We start from the raw sequence: 21,709 nt of genomic DNA on the forward strand, positions 1-21,709 counted from the left end.
GCGGCGGTGAACAAGGGCTATATACGTGCTGTATATACTGCACGCATGTACAGTTTATATATATATATATATATATATATATATATATATATATATATATAGTATATGTGCACCACGCTCCGGCTTCCGGAGAACGCTTCCGGCGTTTTGCCCGAATGATCCCCCGGCCGGTGCTTCGCCCGCTCATCATCATTCACTTCGTGGATATGCGGTGTTTTTTTTTTTTGTAATGTTATGTCCCCTGCAGGGCATGAATTATTTATGTCTACTACACTATCTCCCCTTTATGTCCACTATTGTGTGTCCGCTCCTGCGACATTTCTTTATTTTGTAGGCTGACTCAATTCTATGTCTACCGACTTACTAATTACGCCACACTTCTTTTCCATTCATTGTTTGCCAACTTTCTTGCACGCGGATTCTGTTAGGCGAATCAGGCTACGCATGAACTTATTAAGCAATACAGTGAGAGAAGCTTAAAATACATCATTTATGCATTTACCTCACAGGTTCTAGAATTTGGTACGTTGCGTGAGGGAGGGATTGCAGGAATAGCGAACGCTAGAAGATGATAGATAGCACAAAAATGCCTAATTTGGACAACATTACCAAAATGTAGTGCTCTAAAGAATGATAATAACCTTTTGGAGAAACAAAAGTATTCAAAGTACACATCTACGTGGAGGAAACACACGGCGATGGTAGCATACGTCAGCGCGAACCTATAGTATTCCGGTACTCTTTCCACACAAGTATAAAGTTGAATGTCTTCTCCAGAAAACCACATAAGGACGCTAAGATAAAAGAGCGATGGGAGTTATATTACTAAGTTATCATCTTCGACAAAGAAAATATACTGATCCAAAGCACGTGTTTGAATCTATGGGAAATGACACTTTCGTAAAGCGAATAATTAAAAACTTCAAAAGTAAGTGCGATGCATGTCCTTTATTAATCATCCTATGCAACATGTAAAGTGATGCAATGTACACGCTCCGCGCAGGTCACAACTTGAACGTCACGCAATTTTCACGCATTACACAGGCTGCAACTTGTGTGCCCAAATGCAAACAGCGATTCATGCGAATGCACACTGCGGGTGGCGTGGATGCAGCAACGTCACGAGAAGGAGGACGGAATGTGACGTTTGTCGAGAGAAGAATGCACACGAAAGGTGATTGAAGGGAAAATGAGACATCCACCCAATCATAGCAACTGCTACAAAGGAAACCCATACGGGTTCCTCGAAAGAACCCGTATGGGTTTCCTTTGTAGCAGTTGCTACGATTGGGGGGATCTCTCATTTTCCCTTCGATTACTTCTCTCCACCTAGCGGGTTTCCGCTGAACTATTACGTCAAATACAGGAAAGGTCTATGGTCGCACAGAGACGTACAATGCGAAAAACGCTGGCAGATAACTAACCATTATTCGCTGGCTTATTTCCCTGCGTCTTTCGCCTATAATAGAAAATAGCGCGCGCTATACGCGCACTCGCAGGCACCATGGGACATGATGCAATAACCAATTGTCTAAAAAAATCACAGTTTCGTCATAAGGGCGAAGCAATGAAGCGATAGCAACGTGTTAAAATATTGCACTAAGTGGAAAGCTCGTAGTTGTAGTGGCAGCATGAATTGAAGTAAACGTAAGCTGAATAAGAAAACAAAAACAAGCTGTTGTGCTAGGGGTCCTCCTTGAGAATCCTGCCATGGGACACTGTCATTTATGCTTATTAATTAAAGCCGACCTCTTTCCTAGTGCCTTTACCGGCACTTTTCCGTGTCGGATAAGTTAAACCTCTTTGCTGGGCCGATCCCGGAGGTCGTGCTAGCCACAGCAATACAATTACATCACTTTCAGATTTGACCTCTGTGATTGTTTAATATATATATATATATATATATATATATATACTTTTAATATTTATGACGCAGAATATTTAAAATAAAAGGCATGCGCTGTCGCTGTCTTGTTTGATTACGTTTGTTTGTGGGCTGTCGTTCTAAGAATTTGGAGGAGTACTTTTGTCAGGAATGTAATACTTTCCATGAGCAACTTTAGTGCTAGAATGGAGTGGCATTATAACCCGCATATACCACATGTCATCGAGCGTGTCATGGCATACAGCATACATATGCCTAAATATATACGAAACCTCAAGGCGTCGCCGACCGCGACAGTTGGCTTGTAGTCTCCATATAATTGCTATCGCAACAAACGCACGAGAGAAGTATGCCAGCGAGTGTGCCCTAGTGTTTAGAGTACCGACTGTGGTGCTGAGAGATTGAGATTCAATCCTATCATCGGACACGTAATTCATTTAAAGGAAACTCTCCTGTTTCGGAAACCTTTTCTCTTGCCAGCGCCAAGTCGCTCTTTCAGACGTTTGGCACTTGGGTCACATCGCGTAGCACGCGTGCACAAGACCCCTTGAGCCCAAGATAACCGATTCATAAAGGCTTCGCTTCACATTGATTGCAATATCTGCGCTAGATCGGCCCAATTTTGATTTTTTTTTGTGTGCGAGCAATTCGACAAGACCACATCAGCCCTTCGCGCAGCCGGCATGGTCAGTGAAGTTCACTAAGGTTGTCAAAGAAAGCTTCAGTTTATTGCAAGCACAGTAATGCCCAATCAAATAAAAAAGCACAGCAAGCGTCTTTCATGCAGAATCGTACGAATACCTCGCGAAAAAAAAAAAAGTTGGAGATGACCATCCAGTGTGCACTCAACCATACCCTCATTTTATCATCAAGATCGTCGTCACCTTGCCTGGTGAACTAAAACTGCTCCCTGATTACCCTTGTCGATTTATCACCTCGTCTCCACAAAGATTCTTTCCAAAGCAATAGTTCTCATGGAGATGTCTTGCATTACGGGCTAGATGTTGCCCGTTAATGGCGTTTCTGTTAAACTAATTTGCTCTAGCTCTTATTTAGGTGCTATACTTACTAGTAAAGTCGTTATTGAAAATGAGATATTACAAAAATGATAACGTAGTCTCAAAGCTTTCCCTCAGGATAGCAGGATTTTACTTATTGATATGACGTCAATATAATACGCGCATTCAAAAGTTGTCACTGGTTTCATTTCTTGCTATCAAGTTCTTCAAAGGAGAACGCCGTTTGGCGAACTTCCTTGCTGCTCACGGCTCCGCGGAACCGATCGTTTGCATAGCTAATGTTTAAGTTCTCGAGCCAGTGCAATAAAATGGAACAGAATGATTTCAATTTGAAGTCCTAGCACCCGATACCCTATACAACTTCACGGCTGCATTGTGTTCCTAGACGATTGATTAGTTTCAGGGGCACTGACTGGGGCCAGGAGCGCCGACTGCATCACGTTCAAACCGCTGCAGGCTTCCCGTGTGCACCTGTAGCGCAGGACGGCTGATTACGGCTGCTTGTATAGTGCTAAGATAAAGTCTGCTGTCAGGCTTAGAACGGACCTGACCGTGCATCGCGAAGTGCACGGGCAAGTTTCACATCGCTTTCATTTAGATTCGGATCCCATTACACCCGGTAATGTGCTTAGGTTGCGTTAGACAGGAAAATAGCAGTAGCGCCATTCTTATGGCGCAGTAGTAGTTGGCCTGGAAACAGATGCGTGGTACAACGCAGCATGTGTTGCCTCTACAAGCGAAATTTCGTTTAATGGATTGTCCGGCGATTTCAAGCCTGGAAAGAAGTGTCCTTATACGAAAGCTCTCTGTAGAGCTAAGTTTACCAAGGTGAGACATTATGAACGTCTAAAATGCATAATTCATGAAAAAAAAATAGAAATTTCTGCTCACGTATGCGGCGCGTAGCCGTCATGCGTTGGTCTCAGCCAGTCGATGCGCCACGCGTCTCGTCGGGCTTTCGACTACTATTTTGACATTCATTTGTCATATTGGGCCTCTCATACTCCATGTACCATTAACTTTATCGGGCACTCCATGTACAAGTGAGAAGGCGGTGCAAAGGTTTCCAATTAAAATTGAAAATTATCCGTGTTGGTTCTTCGCAGATGCTCGAAAATAATCAGTGTTGAGTGAGAGAAAGAAGACGGCATAATGAAAAGGAAAGAGAGAGAGGCTCGCCGTAGGAGCCTTCATTTAGCCCGCTACTCCACAATGGGCAAAAGGGGAAAGAGAAAACACAGGAAAGTAGAGGAGAATGAGGAAATTACTAAAATGCCATAAGCACCTGCTGCAATAAACACACACTACTAATACGCACACATACTCGTAATCTGTTTTATGGGTAAGAGAAAAGTTGTCGCAGTATCACCCGAAAGGCGAAGCACCAATTGCGATAGCAAATTATTAGAGCAATACGGAGTAAGGACAGTAGTTTTATCAGCTGTATAAACTTGGACATGCAGCAGCACCAGTAACCCGCACAACTGTTGTCGACGCCGTCGGCGTTTTGCCCGCGTTCGCACCGAACGCGGGCGGAGTTTTTATATAAATACGTATTTGGTGGTAAGTGGTTCTTGAGGGAAAGGGAAAGGTTGGCGCTATCTTCTGCAGCCCTTGAGGGAGCACGGCTCAGCGCCGCAGCTAAACATTGCCTCTCCTCCCTCCCACCTGGCGCTGAGCCGTGCTCCCTCAAGGGCTGCAGAAGATAGCGCCAACCTTTCCCTTTCCCTCAAGAACCACTTACCCCCCACAGCCATTCGCACGATGGAGAAAGTTGCGTTTGCTCTCTATATATGGAAAGGAGGAAAGAGACGCTTAATTCTGCCGGCCTTCAGGGAGCCCGGCGCAGAACGCGCGTTTGCTCTCCGACGTGCGTTCGCTCCCCGTGAAAGCGTGCGTCCCTCGCGCCCTTTCACTCGCACATACAGCGTCCGGAGCGCGGCGACGATTTCATCGCCGTTGACGTCATACGGAACCTCACGGCGACGCCGACGGCAGAAATCTGGTTTGGAGTGTCCATATAATTGCTATCGCAATAATAAGAGTGGCTGTAAATCATGAAATGCTTCCCATCTCCCCGTTAACCTTCACCTAAGTGCGTTCGATGATCACATGATCCGTCATACGTTTAACAACCTTTAACACGATAGTATAGTGCCTAGAGTAAGTATATTCTAGGCACTATAACGATAGTGCTCATGGCCCCGTGTCGCAGAAAATCCGGCGTCGGCGTCGGCATTGCCGCCCGCGGCCGAGAAAATCAGCCCCAACCACGTAGGCCCTCCAAATATATTTTACCACGGAAGTTGCTCACACTTTGTCTTGCATTCTTTACAAAGTTATTCCTCGGAATTTTGAGAGTCACGGCACACAAGCAATTGTCATGAAACAAAGCACCGACAGCGCATGCCTTTTATGCTAAATCTTCTCAGGCTGAAATATTAAGGTGCAAACAATAAAAGAATGCCGACCCACGAAAGAGGCCGCGTTTCTATCAGAAAGCGCGCCTTCGGGCATAGCGTTCACCGCCAGCGTTTCCCGGTAAACGTTAAGGTTACATAGGCTGCAGTGGCCGGGAAGTGTGCGAAACAGTCAAGGATCTTTGAATGCTATCGCGTTCCATTCTTGAAGGCGAACCTTAAGCGTCCTCAAACTTTTCTTCTTGCACTGCGCTTCCTCTGGCTGCAAGTTACTAACTAAGAAAAACATGACTCGAGAGGTAAGGCTTTGAAGCAACGCATATGTCATTACCGACGCTTTCGGGGGGTTGATGTAGACTTCTAACTGAAGTTGGCTGTTCGGCGCTACCAAGAGCGGTGTCTTGTTTCGCCGCGGGGCCGCTCTGGTTCTGTCCTGCCGTGGCCGCTTGCGTGGCTGGATCCGGGCCCGGTTTCGTCGGCAGCACGCCGATGTGGTCGCCCTTCTGTAGACCAGTCCGGCTGGGAGGTCGTTTGACGAACATCCTTGCAATACGATGTCTTCAGCTTGCGGGAACGGCAACGGGACTCGTTACAGCGGCTTTCATATTCTTCTTCTTCTTCTTTTGCTTCCGATGCATGGCACATACATTTGGCGGGGGCTGCTTGATCAAAAATGCATATAGAAATAATGGGCTTTTTTCTTAAGCTAACGTTATCGCACAAACAAAACACAGTGAACACAAAAGCGAGAAATGTGATGCAGAAAATTGTCATGTTCCTCAAGGATTGGCCAGAATAATAAAACGCATCACCCCAAGGCACACGTCCTTTAGACGTACACCCTCTTCAATTAGGCCCGCGCTATAGTGGCTAGAGGCAAGTGATGCGCGCAGTTTTTGATACACTGCGTGTGGTAGTGATACAGTCATACACTGCGTGATACACTGATACAGTGTTTGATCCACTATCAGAGCAGAAATTTCGAGGCCGTGCTCCCAGAGGAACTCCACGCAGATGTCTATCATGTACTATCGACCAAAAACGTTTACGGACCAAGGGATCTGACAAAAAGCTAAATATCTCCGCTGGCTGAAAACGGAGCCTGGTATTCCCATTTCCAGACTCCAGTGGTATATGCAAACAACATTGTGATGTACAGTTTTACTGGCTACTTTTAAACGCTGCTCGGATATTTAGCGTCTTCTGAGATCTCGTGGTCCGTAAACTTTTGGTCGATAGTACGTTGCTGATGCTCGTGATTCACTGGCCCATAAAATAGACTTTGAGAACGCCGCCTGCGGCAGTTGCTATACTGCCCCTCTCTCTTCTTTCTATCCGTTTACCCTTTCACCCCTGCAGGGTAGCAAATCATAACTACCTCTGGCTAACCTCCCGGCCTTTCTATATATGTTTGCTTTCTCTCTCAGTTACTCCTTCTCTGAACTTAGCCAATGAGGCACTTTCACCCTTACCTGAGCTTCTAGATTACGACACTGACAGTGTTAATATAGTACCACAAGAGAACGAGCCGAGGACATAGACACCAGGCCTTTAGAAATGTGGCCTGATGTGTACAATATTCCATGGAATTAAGGTGACACGTAAACGACAACTTCAGCGGCATTGACATTGATCGTGGCTACTTCTGAAGCAGCACATGCTCGACCATGTTGGATAAATATTTTTCTCCTGTCACATTAATCGTCGCCACGAGATTTGAATTGTGCAATGTTAGTTGCAAGCACGTACGCGTTCCAATACTTGGTAAGTACAAGGGAACACCTTGGAGGTCGTTATCAAGATGGTACAATTAATGACTGACTGTGCATGCGCCAGTACAACACTTCGATGACAAGAAGCTTAGTACACATACTGCTCATTGTGAATAAGAGAAACTTGGCAGTATTTAGAGCCATGCGAAGCCGACCGTGTGGATAGCTGATTGTCACACAACTTGCAAAATAGACAAGAGAGAACAAGGTGAATTTGTTGTTGAAAACAAGGTGAATGTACGCAACTCGCTCCCATTACCAATGGCGACATGTGGATTCTTTATTAAAATGGAGCTGTAGGCACGGATGCTCAAGAAAATGCCGCGATCAATTTGCAAAGTGTTCGTGAAACATGCATACTGTATGCCGTAGTGTCGTACGACGCGTATCGGCAAACATCGCTGTATATAGCAATGTTCGCAACTCCTGTTCACTGTGGCGTGACATCGGTGATTGAGAATTTTCCTTGATCAGAGACATAGGTTATCCTTCAATGTCACGCTTCTTCCTGAGCCGTCTCGGACTGCAGGAGAAGTTGTTTTGCACCTAATGTTTCCTTCAGAGGTTTCTTATTCTGCACAGGTCTTTACTTCTAGTAAACCTTGCGCAGACAGCAGGTCGTGGAGGCCCTTGTCGTACGTCGGTGAGTTGATATTCTTGTGGTGAAGTTAGTGCGAATTGAGCGATATATAGCATCTAATTTTTTGACAATTTGGGTGCCCAGCACATTGCGGCTATGCGTGATGCACGGATTCAACAAGGTCTGCGGTGTTGTGACACGATATGTTGGTGTTATAGCTAGCGTTATACTCGTACATGTGACACCATTCTCTAACGACAAAGCATTTAGTTGCAATTGACCTATTGCTGTGGCTACCGCGCCATCAATTGCTGCATTTACAATACGCATACTCCAGTATAAGAACAACGCTGCGATATTCTTTTACCGTAAGTTCTTCAGTAGTTCATGTGGAGTTCGTATTTGTGAAAGTAAGCAGCCGCCTTCTACAACTCCTTTCACAGTTATCTCGCGCGTTTTATTTCCCTGCCAGAACTGTAATAAACAAATTGACATAGTAGGTATACCACACGCCGGCGCAGAATTTCTGACGTTTCAACGTCTGAACAGGTCATTCGAGTAACCACTGACTCTTCCGCGTTGTTCTCCTTTGAAGCTAGTGTTAGTCAGAATAAATAATATCCTTGTCAATGCGATTGCGCAGTGCAAAATGTAGAGAATGCTGGCCTATTTTATGCGCAGGCACAAATTAAAGCAACACATAATGGTTCTTTATTGTGTCAACTGCATAAGGGGCGTATATCAGTGCATACATAATGCCTGCCATTGAGCGGCAGGACTCCAGCGAAACATTTTGCTTTTGGAGGACAAAGCAAAGCCGATGCGGCCGCGCGCAACCTGTGGTATTTATTTGTGACCTCGGGGCGTTGTCTACAGGGGACGGCCGATGACAGAGCGTAAGCGGCTTTCTTGTGCTTGGAGCAATTGAGCGTGCCACTATTCTTGTATGCAAGCACCACAACGTCACCAAAATCATGTCGTTATTGGCTGGTTGAAATCCTTTGCACGCGATCGTGCTGAGGGGTTAACAGGCTCTGCAGCATTCCTCACGAACGTAGCTATTTTCTTGCTTTCGAAACACTGCACTCCTTCTCGATACAATATTTCGAGTGCACTCACTTGGTTAGCCATGAAAATATTACGTCGTCTCTATTTTTCACCTAATTTAGTAATCAGCAATCACCACGCTGCGCTAAACCATTGACAGAACCCACCGATAGCACACTTTTAATAAAGGGCGTATATTAACATTTATGTGCTACTATAAGTTAAAAGTTACATGGTAATCTTTACTCAAGTAACGTTTAGTAAAAGGACCCGTTTTCACAATTGTTGCACCTATAAAAATAAAGGTTATCGGGTAACTTTCATTTATTTAACTACCCGCCGTGATTGCTTAGCGCCTTTAGTGTTACGCTGCTAAGCACGAGGTCATGCGATGAAATGCCAGCCACGGCAGACGCATTTAGAAAGGGGCCAAATGGTAAAACACCCGTCTACCTTACGTATACGTATACCTACTTTACTCACAATTTGGCATAGTCCTCTTTTTTTGTAGTTAACGTTTTTGTAGTGTAACCTTTCGTATAGGCATAGTCTTGCACGTCGTCACCCGCCACGTCCTTGTGTGCATGCGTAACAATTTCGAACATTTCATTTCAGCCATCCGTCAACTTCACCGTAGTGCACTAGTGCAACACACTGATCAAAACGCTGCTATAAGGCAGCAGAGAAGTTATGACTAAGTGTCACAAATGCATATATTAATAGAAGAGAGTCCCCTCGCAGGGTTGCCAGCTGAAAGTCTTAATTTGGCCGACATTTTGACATAGTATTTCAAAGCGAAGCTTTCTTTGCCCGTTCGTTCGACTTTGCCGCCGCTGTTGCTGATGCTGTCTTGCCGAATATTTTTTTTCGCTTGGGTTACCACGCGGCATAGCGTCATCATGTAGTTAAATATAAGCATGTAGGCCCGTTTCATAAATGCTCTTGCCGAAAATGTGTGTCATACTGAAAGTAATGTGGTCATCACGTCGTCGTCGCCGTACCATTGTTATTCTTGCTGACTCTTAGTTGCAGTCTTTGACAATTGGCTGGTACCGGACATAGGGTGAACAAACACCGGATATAGAGCGAATCGAGCCGGCCCGCGGAGCCAGGTGTGGAACGTAAGCGCGGACGTGAGTTCTAACACAAAAAAATGCTACGAAGTGAGATCTGTCGAAACAGCGGAGCTGTTTCTGCGATTGTCGCGTACGTTTATTTTTTCGCTTTCTTTCTTTTTTCGATCAGACAAGATTCCTCAACTATATCCACGTTGAATTCCCCAACGAGAATGAATGGAGTGCTTCTATAGCACTCCGATTCAAACCAAATTAATGAATCAACTATGAGCTATTTCGCGGTCTTTACTGCTAGACCAGGAGCCAAGCGGCGTCCATTGTGCGAAGAGCGCGCGGCGCAACCACCTGCTTTTATACGGTTTAATTTATACCCCGGTGCCTCTAAACCTCCTCCCAGGCTAGCGCTCCGATTGGTCGGCTCCTCTTCTCCTGGCGAGCGGGTCACCTGACCTCTCCGCAGTCTCCGGCTCTGATCCATGCGTGACGACGCCGTCATCGACGGCGCACGCTCGACTAAGAACAGCTCCGCTGTTAAAAGCCGTCGCTTTCCTACCACCGTCGTTATTCCATCGCCGTCATTCCAATGTCACCAGTCCGTTGTCGTCATCAAATCGTCGCCACGTGGTTGTTTTCATTGCGTCATCGTCACAGAATTGCCGTCGCGACGTCGCGCTCGTTTAATCGTCATCATCACACCCCCGCTGTCGTCGTGCCGTTGTCATGCCTGCTGGCTCCTGGCTAGCATTGGGCAATTGGTCGGTACCGGAGATAAAGCAAACTAACGTCAGATATTGCGCGATTCTAGGGTGGTGAGGCAAGTAAGCGCGGACGTGGGATCCAAGACTAACAGGAGCCATTGCCCTGCTGCGCTCCTCCTCGTTCCATCGAAGTCATGCTGTCGTGGATGTTCAATAGCCGTCTTTTTGTCGTTGTGACGTCATTCCACCGTCGTCCCTTTATTGTCATCATGCATTTGGAGACATGTCGTCGTCATGATTCCGTCGTCGTCATCTCACTTTCATCGTGTATTACACTAGTGCATTACAGTTAAGTTTGACAGATCGCCGAAGTGGAATAACCCCAATTCCTGGACATGCGCGGATGAACGCCGAGGGTGAAAAAGGGAAACACTGTATGCCTTTAGAAAAGACTACACTGCAAGAAGCTCAAAAAGATGGCCGAAAGGGGAATTTCCAAACTTCCTGAGTATGGGCAATCGTCCGGAGTTATTAAAACTCGAGGTTCCAAAATAAATATACATTTTATTGCTGTCAAAGCTTTATAGCGGTGGAGGAAATAAGAGTTTGCGGGACAATTATCAACGCAATTATTTATTACAAAATTTTACCAATTAGCTATATTCTTATTCACTTAAGGGACATGCCCTTGCAGATTGAAGGCAGGCCCAGTACTCAAAGTATACTAACTTACCATAAAGTGTGGTGAGCACCAGTTTCGAGAAATAGGAAGTCAGAATCTGCAGTCACATCCAGTGCTGCGTCAGTTAGTGTTTCTTTACTGATCAAAAATTATGTAAAGAAATGTCTCAACTGTAACAGCAGTACCTTTCATGGTACGTTTACATTACATGTTTCTGAGAGTTGTTCTACACACTAAGCTTTCAAGAAATCGGCGATGATTGAGTTCTGGCTGACCTCAGTTCTGCAATAAAAGCATGAACAGAAGTCGGGAATTAAAATGCAAATCAGCCAAATATTGTTAATATTCGTACTAACGATTATTGTGAAAATTTCGTTGTTGTGATTGGCATAAAATTTCTTCAGGAAAAATAACATTTTATGTCAAATTCTCCATCTTTATGATCACAGACAGTCTGAGTAATATTATGAGTATGAAGTATTAGTATGAAGTCCGAGTATGAATTACCTTCAGCTCCTTACTGATTTACAGTAGAGGTCATATATGCAGGTTTGCACAAGCCTGCTTGCAGCAGTTACAATTGAAGGCATGACGCATCAAAAAAGTTATCGCCTTTGAAATAGGCTGGCACATAGTTGATAATATCAGCATGAAATGTGAAATGTGCAACACAGTATATTTCAAGAAATGCATCTCCTGTATACTACTGTTGTAGAGGTAAATACAGTATATATATATATATATATATATATATATATATATATATATATATATATATATATATATATATATATAAATACTGTATTCACATCGACAATATATATATATATATATATATATATATATATATATATATATATGGGTCTCCTACAAACCTTACTGCTCGGCTGCGGGCCATCTTCAAAGCGGATTTTCCACAAACAGCTTTATGCCCAGTAGTCACATTAGTCAGGTCTCTGATAATTAGGTTTTGCACAAATGGTACACATGACATTGGCAATGGTGGCACGTTTTGCAATCACTATGCATTTCGGCATGCCACATTGTCTGAATCGCAAAGCATTTTATAGAGTCATGAAGCGATGGCTCCCCCCCCCCTTTGTAAATGATACGTGTCCATTTGCAGATGACAGAAACCGTTAACTTAAGCTATTAAGACTACTTCATTAGGATATGCAAAACAAAGGAAATGAAAGACACGACATCAGACTTGCGTGACCTTGCTGAATCACAACCTAGTTTCCCAGGAAGCAGTTGCAAGAAGTTCACTGACGTGTGATTCTATCACATGCTTTAAAACGTTGCCCCTATGGCTGTCTCTCTTGGAACTAGTGCTAAGTTCTGCGCTGCACGTGACAATAAATATACACGCTCTGGAGTATTTAAATACGTAGTTTACAGCACAGGACATAATCAACCCAAACAATTTGGATTTTACCTATGCATAACCGATACCCCCATGTCCCTTATTTTCGCCAAACAGAGCATTTGTGTAACCTAGTGTTCACTCGGGAGCGTAGTAAACACAGCTTAATTGACCACATGACGATTTCCAGTGCTCGTTAAGCAATTTTCACCAACTGTATTTGATTAAAAGTGTAACAGCGCACACAGATTTGCTAAAGCTATCGCCTAATTTTCGCTAAATTTACTCTCGATGAAATTTGTAGTTCCGCCAGGGAAACAGGTAATTCTGCGTGCTCTCCAGACACACTCACAACGATACCGAGTGCTCGCATAGGTAAAGTACTTCAAACGAGGCAATTAATCCGCCCGTAACTTTGCCTACACATCCCTCATTGCCTGGCCCTTACTTTCGCCAAATGTAAACAGGGTGTTTCATTAGGTTAACGAAGACACCTGCGAACCTCGTAAAGTGCAAGGAAATACGAAAAAAAGAATGGTTGAACAATGATTTGTAATGGTCCTAATTAGGAAGAAACGATAACATTTTGCGATGAATTAAACTTAACATGCCTACGATTTCAACTAAATATAAATTTTGTGCAACGCAGAGTTTTCTCGGAACATTAGGAAGCGCGTTTGATAGCGGCCGTGGGAAATTTTCAAACATTTGCTTTCTAAATGGGCCCTATAACGTAAGACTATTCCCCCCCCCCCCCCCCCACCCAATACGTTTTTATTCCAATCTCCTGATGTCAAATGTATGTAACCGATGACGCTAGCATCGGGCAGTGACTCACAGTGTTCACAGCAGACTCAAGCAAATGAAACCCTCTCCTAGCTGATAGGAGGTCACTTTTGTTTGCTTTCAAAGCCAATAGCAATGCCTTACATGACAGATATTTTTCCCAATGGGCTTACCAGAGGCGAGGAGCATGTAGAAGAGGAAGGAATTCGATGGGGCCGGGTCAACGCCTCCTAGATAGCACAAGGCCTCTGCACTTCGTTGCATGACGTCATGCTATTTTGCCCGACTGACATGGAATTCAATGGGGATGCTCCTAAGTAAGCAGCGGTGATTTTGACGTCACCGCTTTTGTCACGCCGGGCTTGGCAGTGGACATTTCGGTCCAAATAGCATGACGTCATAAAGCAGAGTGCACAGGCCTGCTATCTAGGAGGATTTGGCTGGGCTATATATGTAGCGCATTGAAAGTAGATATCCTGATGAAGAAGGTAGTGGCAGCGTCTACAATTTGCCTGCTTCTTCTTGCTTAGCTTTCGGTGTCTGAGGGAAAACCGCGACGGCGTGCAACGAAAAGGTAAAACTACAGCTAAGATGTATTCTCTGCGTAGAAAAGTTTTCACAACGATGTCGTGTACGTGCTGAAAGGGCTCGACCAGCATTATAGTGCCACGCAAAAACTTTTATACCGCAAATAAATCGGTATTCGTCAAAATCCAATCAGCATTCATTCCGGAAAGGGGAGTCTCCGGCTGTTCAAAAAAATTATTCAATTTTGTTTGGCATAATGACATCTTTATTGCGCACACGTCACTTTGATGCGGTGAGGTAACTTTTGATGAATTACGGACGGCTGGTAGTGAAAAAAGGCGTAGAATCGAAAGTAATTATTTTTCTTGTGTTCGGTCTAATCATGCATAATCAGTGTGGACACGTCATATCTTTCGTCCCTTGCTACACATCAGTGCTCGTTGCAGCCTAGCTCTTCGGATCTTTGTAAGACAGCGCTCAAACCACCCAGAAAAGGCGCTTGAGTTGCTTGGATTCCGCCCTTTCCCCTGTCTACTCGAACAAAACTTCGCCTGGCTTTGAATGACTGAAAATGAAAATGAATTGACTGAATTAGACATAATGAAAATGGATCGGCTTAGAATTAATATGCTTTGTTTTTATACACTTTCAATCACTGGGCTTATTCATGGCGCCATTTTTCACCAGTTTTGTCAAGATGAAGTCAATAGCGGCAGTGAATCTCGGTTCCTTGGGGATCCTCTTTGTCGCCGTAACTTTCGCTCTAGCCGAAACTGAGCTGCTCGAGCGACAACCGAGGCTATCAAAATATCAAGATGCATGGAAGGTAAGTAAATTACAAATAAAGGATTCACCTTTCAGCAAGCCATTCGCTCATGCATCGTGTTGCACACAATTGCGATTCCTTGGTTCATATGTCGTCGTGCTAGACAATGATGTCAAGTACAGTATCGTTCTAATTCGACGTGATATATACATATACTTACACACTAATAGTTAAGAGCAAACCACTTCTCACGTACTCTAACATCAGAATTTCACAGTGACGATATTGCTCGATTACAATTGGTTGACCATGCTTTTCCTCATGATTTTGTTTTCGCAAACCAACTGCACAGGGGTTTCTAAAGAAGTTGGTTCCGCGATCAGTTTCAATAAACCCCAGCTTGTTGTGCTTGCTCGAAAACCCGATTGATCAAACAGCACAGTACTTGTTATTGTCAAACTTAATAATGCGACTAGCGTGTTCTTGGTGTACTCTGACCAGTCTTCGTTCCGACTGTCTAACTCGCCCGCCAAATATATGGGCTGGTCGCGAAGGTTTGAAAATGTGGGCCGTTCGCAAGGGGTATGGTATGTGCCACAGCTATGCGCCACTCTTTAATGAACCTTTTTGACGCCAACTTCGGCCACTCTGTATATGCCGCTGGGTATGCGCAGACTTCACGGCAGCGCCGCCAGAAGGCGCAGCGTGTCCTAAGGGAATTAAGCGTGAGAGAGGAGCGCACACGCTTCATTCGTGATGCGTTTCAGCTATTTGCGTACTTGGATAGTTATCGTAGAGGAGTTCTGGCAGAACTTCTTTCCTTTATAGGAGCAGTTCTCTGGGGTATAATGGGCCTAAATGCGGTTATTTATAGCTAATAACTGCATTCATAACCCATATGGTAATGCTTTATTCGGAATGTGTACATAGTTTTGCGAACAGATTTAAAAATGTACTTGGTAAGCTGAGTTTTGCGAAGCACGCCTTTTGATTTGATTTATATCAATGTAGTGCATATTTAGCAATCGTTTGATTGTGCTCTCTTTCAGTCATTGACGGTGCCAGGACGTTACTACTTGTATATGAGGTCATACGAAGACGAGCCGTTCTACGGGGCAGACAGAAAATGTGTCTTTAACGAACTAGTCTCCATCAACGAGGAAGAAAAATACACCGTCAGCACGTTCGGATCTACCAGTACGAAGGACGGCACGACGTAAGATATTTTTTCCCGGTTGTTAGTGGTCCCTGCATTTTGAAGAAAAAAATTGAAGCCTGGAATAAGGAGTCATTCATAACGTGTTGCACCAGTAAAGGAACTTCCTCTCTCTCGCGCCCTCTCGTAGGGAGATGGTCAGATTTGATCAGAGGGCTAATTCATAATCAGGGAGGCAGGGATTCGTTTACCGTAAGTTCTGCCGTAAAGGAAGATTTGACCTCCTGGGATACTTGAAGAGAAGAAATTTACGATGAATTACTTCAAAGGTGAAACTCTTACTTTACAAGTTTTTAGAAGAATACGCCGCATTGTTGTTGATCTCGTTTACAGGAGCACGCAAACGGCCTACGCATGGGCGCATGCATCTGAGGGCTACACGGTGCCGAATGTTATCGAAGCGTCAAACTCAAAAGGTAAGGAAAGTGGGTAGAGGAGTACTGTGATACCTCTAATTAGGGCACCATGTGCGTATGTGCTTGGTTGCGTGCGTTTGTCTCTCTCTCTGTGTGTGCTTGCGTGCGTGTGTGTGCGCGTGTGTGTCTGTGTGTCAACCTGTGGCTAATAATCTGTTTGTGTCTGAAAGCATGCTCTTTGAAGTATAGAATATAGATATAGAATATTAATATTTCCCAGCAGGCTGGCCACCCATTATATTCACCCCAAGGGTAATACGCAAACATTCTGCAGCTTGGTCGTTAACTAAGCTGACCTGCATACTAGCTTAGCCTAATTTATGTGCGTCGGAATCTTTTCTGTCGGTGTCCGTCCGTCTCTCTAGCCAAATCAAAGAAGCCATCGCATCGCAGATATATTGCGGAAACATTTTATTTCATTCAGGCGCTCTTTAACGCGACTAATTTATTTTCTTAGTGGCACGAGCATCGCGTGACGCTCTTGTTTCTTGCGCGGCAACTTCCGGTTAGGGACCGACTTACGGTTTGTTAGAGAGGTGGGACGAAATTAAAAATAAATCATAGAAAAGTAAACACAAGTAGATTTCGATGGTTCTACTTATGGTTGACGATAGATATGACACGAGAGCAGAGATTTAGTACAGAAAAGAGCTAGTAAGGAATAATTTGAAACAATTAAGGAAAATCTAATTGCAGTACACCAAAGCCCACTATCCTACACTTTAGATACCCACCGCATCAGTACAGCATCCCGTGAAACTCCAAGACCAGAAGTGACGTCATCAGTGACGTCACACTTAAACCAGCGGTAACCGCTCTTTATTAATTAAAATAAAAACAAGCTATTTAGTGCTACACACCACCTGACACAGAGTGCACACTTGCCTAATACAGCGGAGGGGTGAGTTCATTCCCTCCTCTCTCGTTTCTCCTCCCCCGGCGCGCTCCAGCTCCGTCGCTCGCTTTCTCGCGCGTGCCAGCTGCGCGCCGGCGCTCGCTACATGCTTTCATGTCAGCGGTGGAGGGACGCCTAAGGTGCGCTTCGTGCGCCGTCCGCTAGGGGGCTACGCGTCGCACCCTCCTTCGCTCCCTCACACGCTCCTCTGTGCGTGGCGGTTTCCCGCCAGTTCCATTCGCATGCTCCTCCGAGTTCGCTTTCCCTCTCTACACCAAGGTACACCAACGCTGAAGTGCCAGACACCTAAGTCAAGGATTAGGGTTGTTTCTCATTTTTTTATCGTCAGCGAGTGCTTTAAGGTCTTATTTTTTAATAATCAAGATTGCTCCAACGCTCTGCTCTCTTGTATTGTCAGAGACGTGATAGTGTGCTTTCGAAGTGATTCGCTAGTGAATTAGAAAATATATGATGGAGAAAAATTATACAGGGTACCTAGGTAGCATATAACCCCTTCAACGAATACGATTGCAGCCTAGTTGCAATGCCGTTGAAACATCATGGCTGGCGTGCTTATGAATGTCTTTGAATGTGAATGTCTACAGCGTACACATGTAAATGTAAACGCCCAAAGTCCAAACGTCCGCCACACTCTTGATTGAACGTCAGCTGCGAGTGTCACATTCCTTTCTGTAACAATTTCCCTTAAGGTGATATAAACGATCATGTTTATTTATATTAGACATACATACTACAGTGATCTACTCAATACATATAAGTTCGTGAAACCACATGAAATGGCATCATCGGTCGGATTTCGATTGTGCAGTCATGTTTATTAAGTTGATCAACGTCACTTTAGCTTTCAGATGAAGAATGTTTAGGGGTTCACGTATCGATGACTCGTAAACCTCTCCTCTTTATTCTATTATGAGTTGACTTAAGGGTGTCCAGTGCTTATTAGACTGCATGCCGGAGATTAGCTACGCAAGCAACAGCCTTGAGCGCCAATCCTGGTTATTATTGTTGTACCTTGAAGTCAAAGTAGCAAAAACGCTAAAAAAGACGGATGCAGAGTCAACACTCTGTAAGCGAATACGTTTGTTCTGTTTTTTACGCTTTGCAGCACTGTCGTGTTACAGATGTTTTCGAGAATACGCGACGCTTCACAACCAGATATTTTATGCCTGTAGGAGCAATAGACCAGATCGTCGTTACATTGATAGCATTCACAGGTTTTTATTTCTCTATATTATTTTTTGCAAAGGTCCATATTATTGACAGCAGGATGTGGATGAATGTGGAACATTTTCAGTCATTCATCAGGGATGTCAGTAGATTTCTTCCATTTATTGTACCAACAAATATCTTTCGGTAGTACAACCGCAGTGGTACTTAAGCCAAGGGGCGAAGTACAGACCTTCAGACAGACAGACAGACAGACAGACAGACAGACAGACAGACAGACAGACAGACAGACAGACAGACAGACAGACAGACAGACAGACAGACAGACAGACAGACAGACAGACAGACAGACAGACAGACAGACAGACAGACAGACAGACAGACAGACAGACAGACAGACAGACAGAGACAGACAGACAGACAGACAGACAGACAGACAGACAGACGGACGGACGGACGGACGGACGGACGGACGGACGATGGACAGACAGACAGACAGACAGACATACATACATACATGCATGCATAAATACATACATACATACATACATACATACATACATACATACATACATACATACATACATACATACATACATACATACATACATACGGACGGACGGACGGACGGACGGACGGACGGACGGACGGACGGACGGACAGGTTTTCATGGAAGTTGTATTGCATTTTTCTGCCTTCCTATCCAGAAAAACTCTTCACCCTGGAGTATCCAGTAGCTTTCTCGGAGTACGATAACTGCGACATACTGAGGGTTCCTCACCGTGGCAATGGTACGTACTGAATGCTTACTTACTAAGAACACGTGCGTACTCCATCGCTTTGACTAACCGGAGCTAAATCGTTTTACTGATTTTTCTATCTTTTAGCCTGCGAGCTTTGGGCAAAAGAAGGCAAGATACATCAGATCAAGTCGCTCTGCTTCTACGTTTTCCACCTTCTCTGCGGACCAGAAAAGTACTTCGTCTATGACAGAGACCTTTGCAGTCGAGAAGTGGTTCCTTGTGATTAATAATTAGTACGATGAATTAAAAAAATGAAACCGTGAGCTTAAACAGTGCAAGCACTGTGGGTGAGCCAGTGTAGCGAGCGCTGGCCGATGGCGAATAGGACTCCAGGAGCCTTGTGTTCTGCCTGCAGCGTTGCAGTCCTCATCTGCTGCTGTATTTTCCATTGTAGCCTTGAAATGCGCGCACAGAGTCTGTGTGGGGCGCAATACACATAGAAACAACCAACTGCCATAGCTACTCGATTATTACGTAGTGCTTGGCGGGTCCAGCTCCGAAACGCACATTAATTGCTTCAGGGGCTTAAATTCTAAGTTTTTTCCCCTATTCATAGGTTGAAGCTGAGGACGAATAGATGATCTGAGGACGATGACAGGATGGCGACGACGAAGTGACGACAGCCGTTAATGTCGGTGTAACGTGAAGTACTGACGGATGGTCGGACACAGCGAACTGAGCGAACACAGTTGAGAGCTTTGAACTATTTTATCACTAAAAACAAAATTGCAGTAGAAGCAGCATCCGTATTGACAGAAGCTGCTGGATGCTTCATAGAACTTGTTAAGTTCAGTGCAAATTTCCCGGTGATTGCGTTGAGTTACATAAGGAAAGTAGTAGTAGTAGTAGTAGTAGTAGTAGTAGTAGTAGTAGTAGTAGTAGTAGTAGTAGTAGCAGCAGCAATAATAGTAGTAATAATAGTAGAAGTAGTAGTGGTGGTAGACAAACTTTATTACATACAGAAACAGGACGGGCTCCTACCCCAGTCACTCAGAGGGGTAGGGGGGGTGAACAACGGGGTTTGTCTGGCAGTTTGCTGCTCCTATTTCAAGGCCGCACTGGCACAGGCCATCCGCTCAGCCCCTTGGATTAGTCATACTGATCTTCCAGGGCCGGGCTACACAGCAGCACGTCCCATTAGTTCCATGAGCTGTTTGTTTTGTGTTCTTCTCCTTGTTCTGCACAATCCCACGTGAGGTGAGAGTGTTGCTGTTGCTCCCCACTAGAGCACTGCATGGGACGATTTTATCAACCCGGGCGCGTTTTTACGTTGGGCTGCCCGCCCGAGCACGACCAAAAGTTTCAAGGCGAGAAATCATCTACGTTACCCGCCCGGCCCGGCCCGCCACCCCTTTACCTTAGGCCCGAGCCCGGCCCGGGACCGAAAAAGATGACCGAGTGGCAGTAAAGAAAAAATAAGAAGATGATGAAAATAATTTATTCTTACGGCATAAATACATCTCATATGCAATTATGAACACTATTTGAGTGGTCTGAGCACAAATATCAGCGCGCGAAGTAGTACGAATGACCCTGCCGAGCAGTATCGCCAGTGATATAATCTCGACCGGGTGAGGTGGGTCGTCACCGCAGGAATCAGGAGACGACGATGAAGGCGGGCATCGTGATGATGAAAAATAGAAAAATTGTTGTCACTTCATTGGTACATGGTTTTGACACTATCCGAGTCTCGAGCGGTTCTGATTAACACAGTGGCCAAGACGGCCTTAAATCCCCTCGTGGTGGCCGATGTTTCCTTCGGGGAAGTCCTCTTTCCGGTGGTCAAGTTGACGACCTCCTCTCCCTCGGGTCTTCCTTCTTGGTAGCTCGCCGTTTTCGTCTGCTCCGTAGAGGTGAGACGCTTTCTCGGGGATGAAGGGGATCATCTCGTCACGGGAAAAGCGCTGGGGCTTGCTTCCCACATTGGAGAGATACAGATTCCAGGAAGATCATAACCTGCCGATGACTCCTTCGGGGAACTTGTGGAAGTGTCAGACCTCTGTCGGGCGGTCAAGTTGACGACCTCCTCTGCCTCGGGTCCTCCTTCTTGGTAGCTCGCCTTTTCGTCTGCTCCGTAGAGGTCAGACGCTCTCTCGGGGATGAAAGAGGATTATCTCGTCACGGGAAAGGCGCTCGAGCTTGATTCCCACATTTGACAGGTGCAGTTCCAAGCCGATCATAACAGCCCGTCCACCGCCACAGGAGGTCTCGAAGGGGTTGCAGCATCCAATAACCTCGAAGAGACCGTAGACCCCGTGCCTCTGCTTTGTTTCGCCATTCGTTCCAAGGCAGGCCAGGTGACACCCTCTGGAAATAGACCACGCCAAGCCCAAGGCACAACAAACAGAGAGCACTCAACTAACCATGAGAACTGCCAGGTTCACACATTCTTCACACAAAACCTTATCGGAATTAAACCTGCAGCCCTCGTTCGAGCTTCCCCGAAAATTAACAAAAGGAAAAAAAAACTAGACTTAAGTGCATATTTCAATTAACCTAATACCTAACGTTTTTGTTTCTCCTGCCCGGGAAAGCCATATTTATTGAGAGACTGAGAGTGCATTGA

At 45.0% G+C, this 21,709-nt stretch overlaps 1 protein-coding gene across 1 annotated transcript; it reads left to right on the forward strand.

Annotated features, from left to right (window-relative positions):
* Positions 1-14,556: 14,556 nt before the first annotated feature.
* On the forward strand, positions 14,557-19,386 carry LOC119440934 (male-specific histamine-binding salivary protein-like). Its single transcript, XM_037705732.2, has 5 exons — positions 14,557-14,685; positions 15,675-15,841; positions 16,175-16,257; positions 19,048-19,131; positions 19,228-19,386. Exons 1-5 carry the CDS (start codon positions 14,557-14,559, stop codon positions 19,368-19,370), a joined length of 606 nt encoding a protein of 201 aa, XP_037561660.1. The 3' UTR covers positions 19,371-19,386.
* The last annotated feature ends 2,323 nt before the right edge of the window (positions 19,387-21,709 follow it).

The sequence above is a fragment of the Dermacentor silvarum genome, chromosome 2 (assembly GCF_013339745.2).
Source record: "Dermacentor silvarum isolate Dsil-2018 chromosome 2, BIME_Dsil_1.4, whole genome shotgun sequence".
Classification (NCBI taxonomy): Eukaryota; Metazoa; Arthropoda; class Arachnida; order Ixodida; family Ixodidae; genus Dermacentor; species Dermacentor silvarum.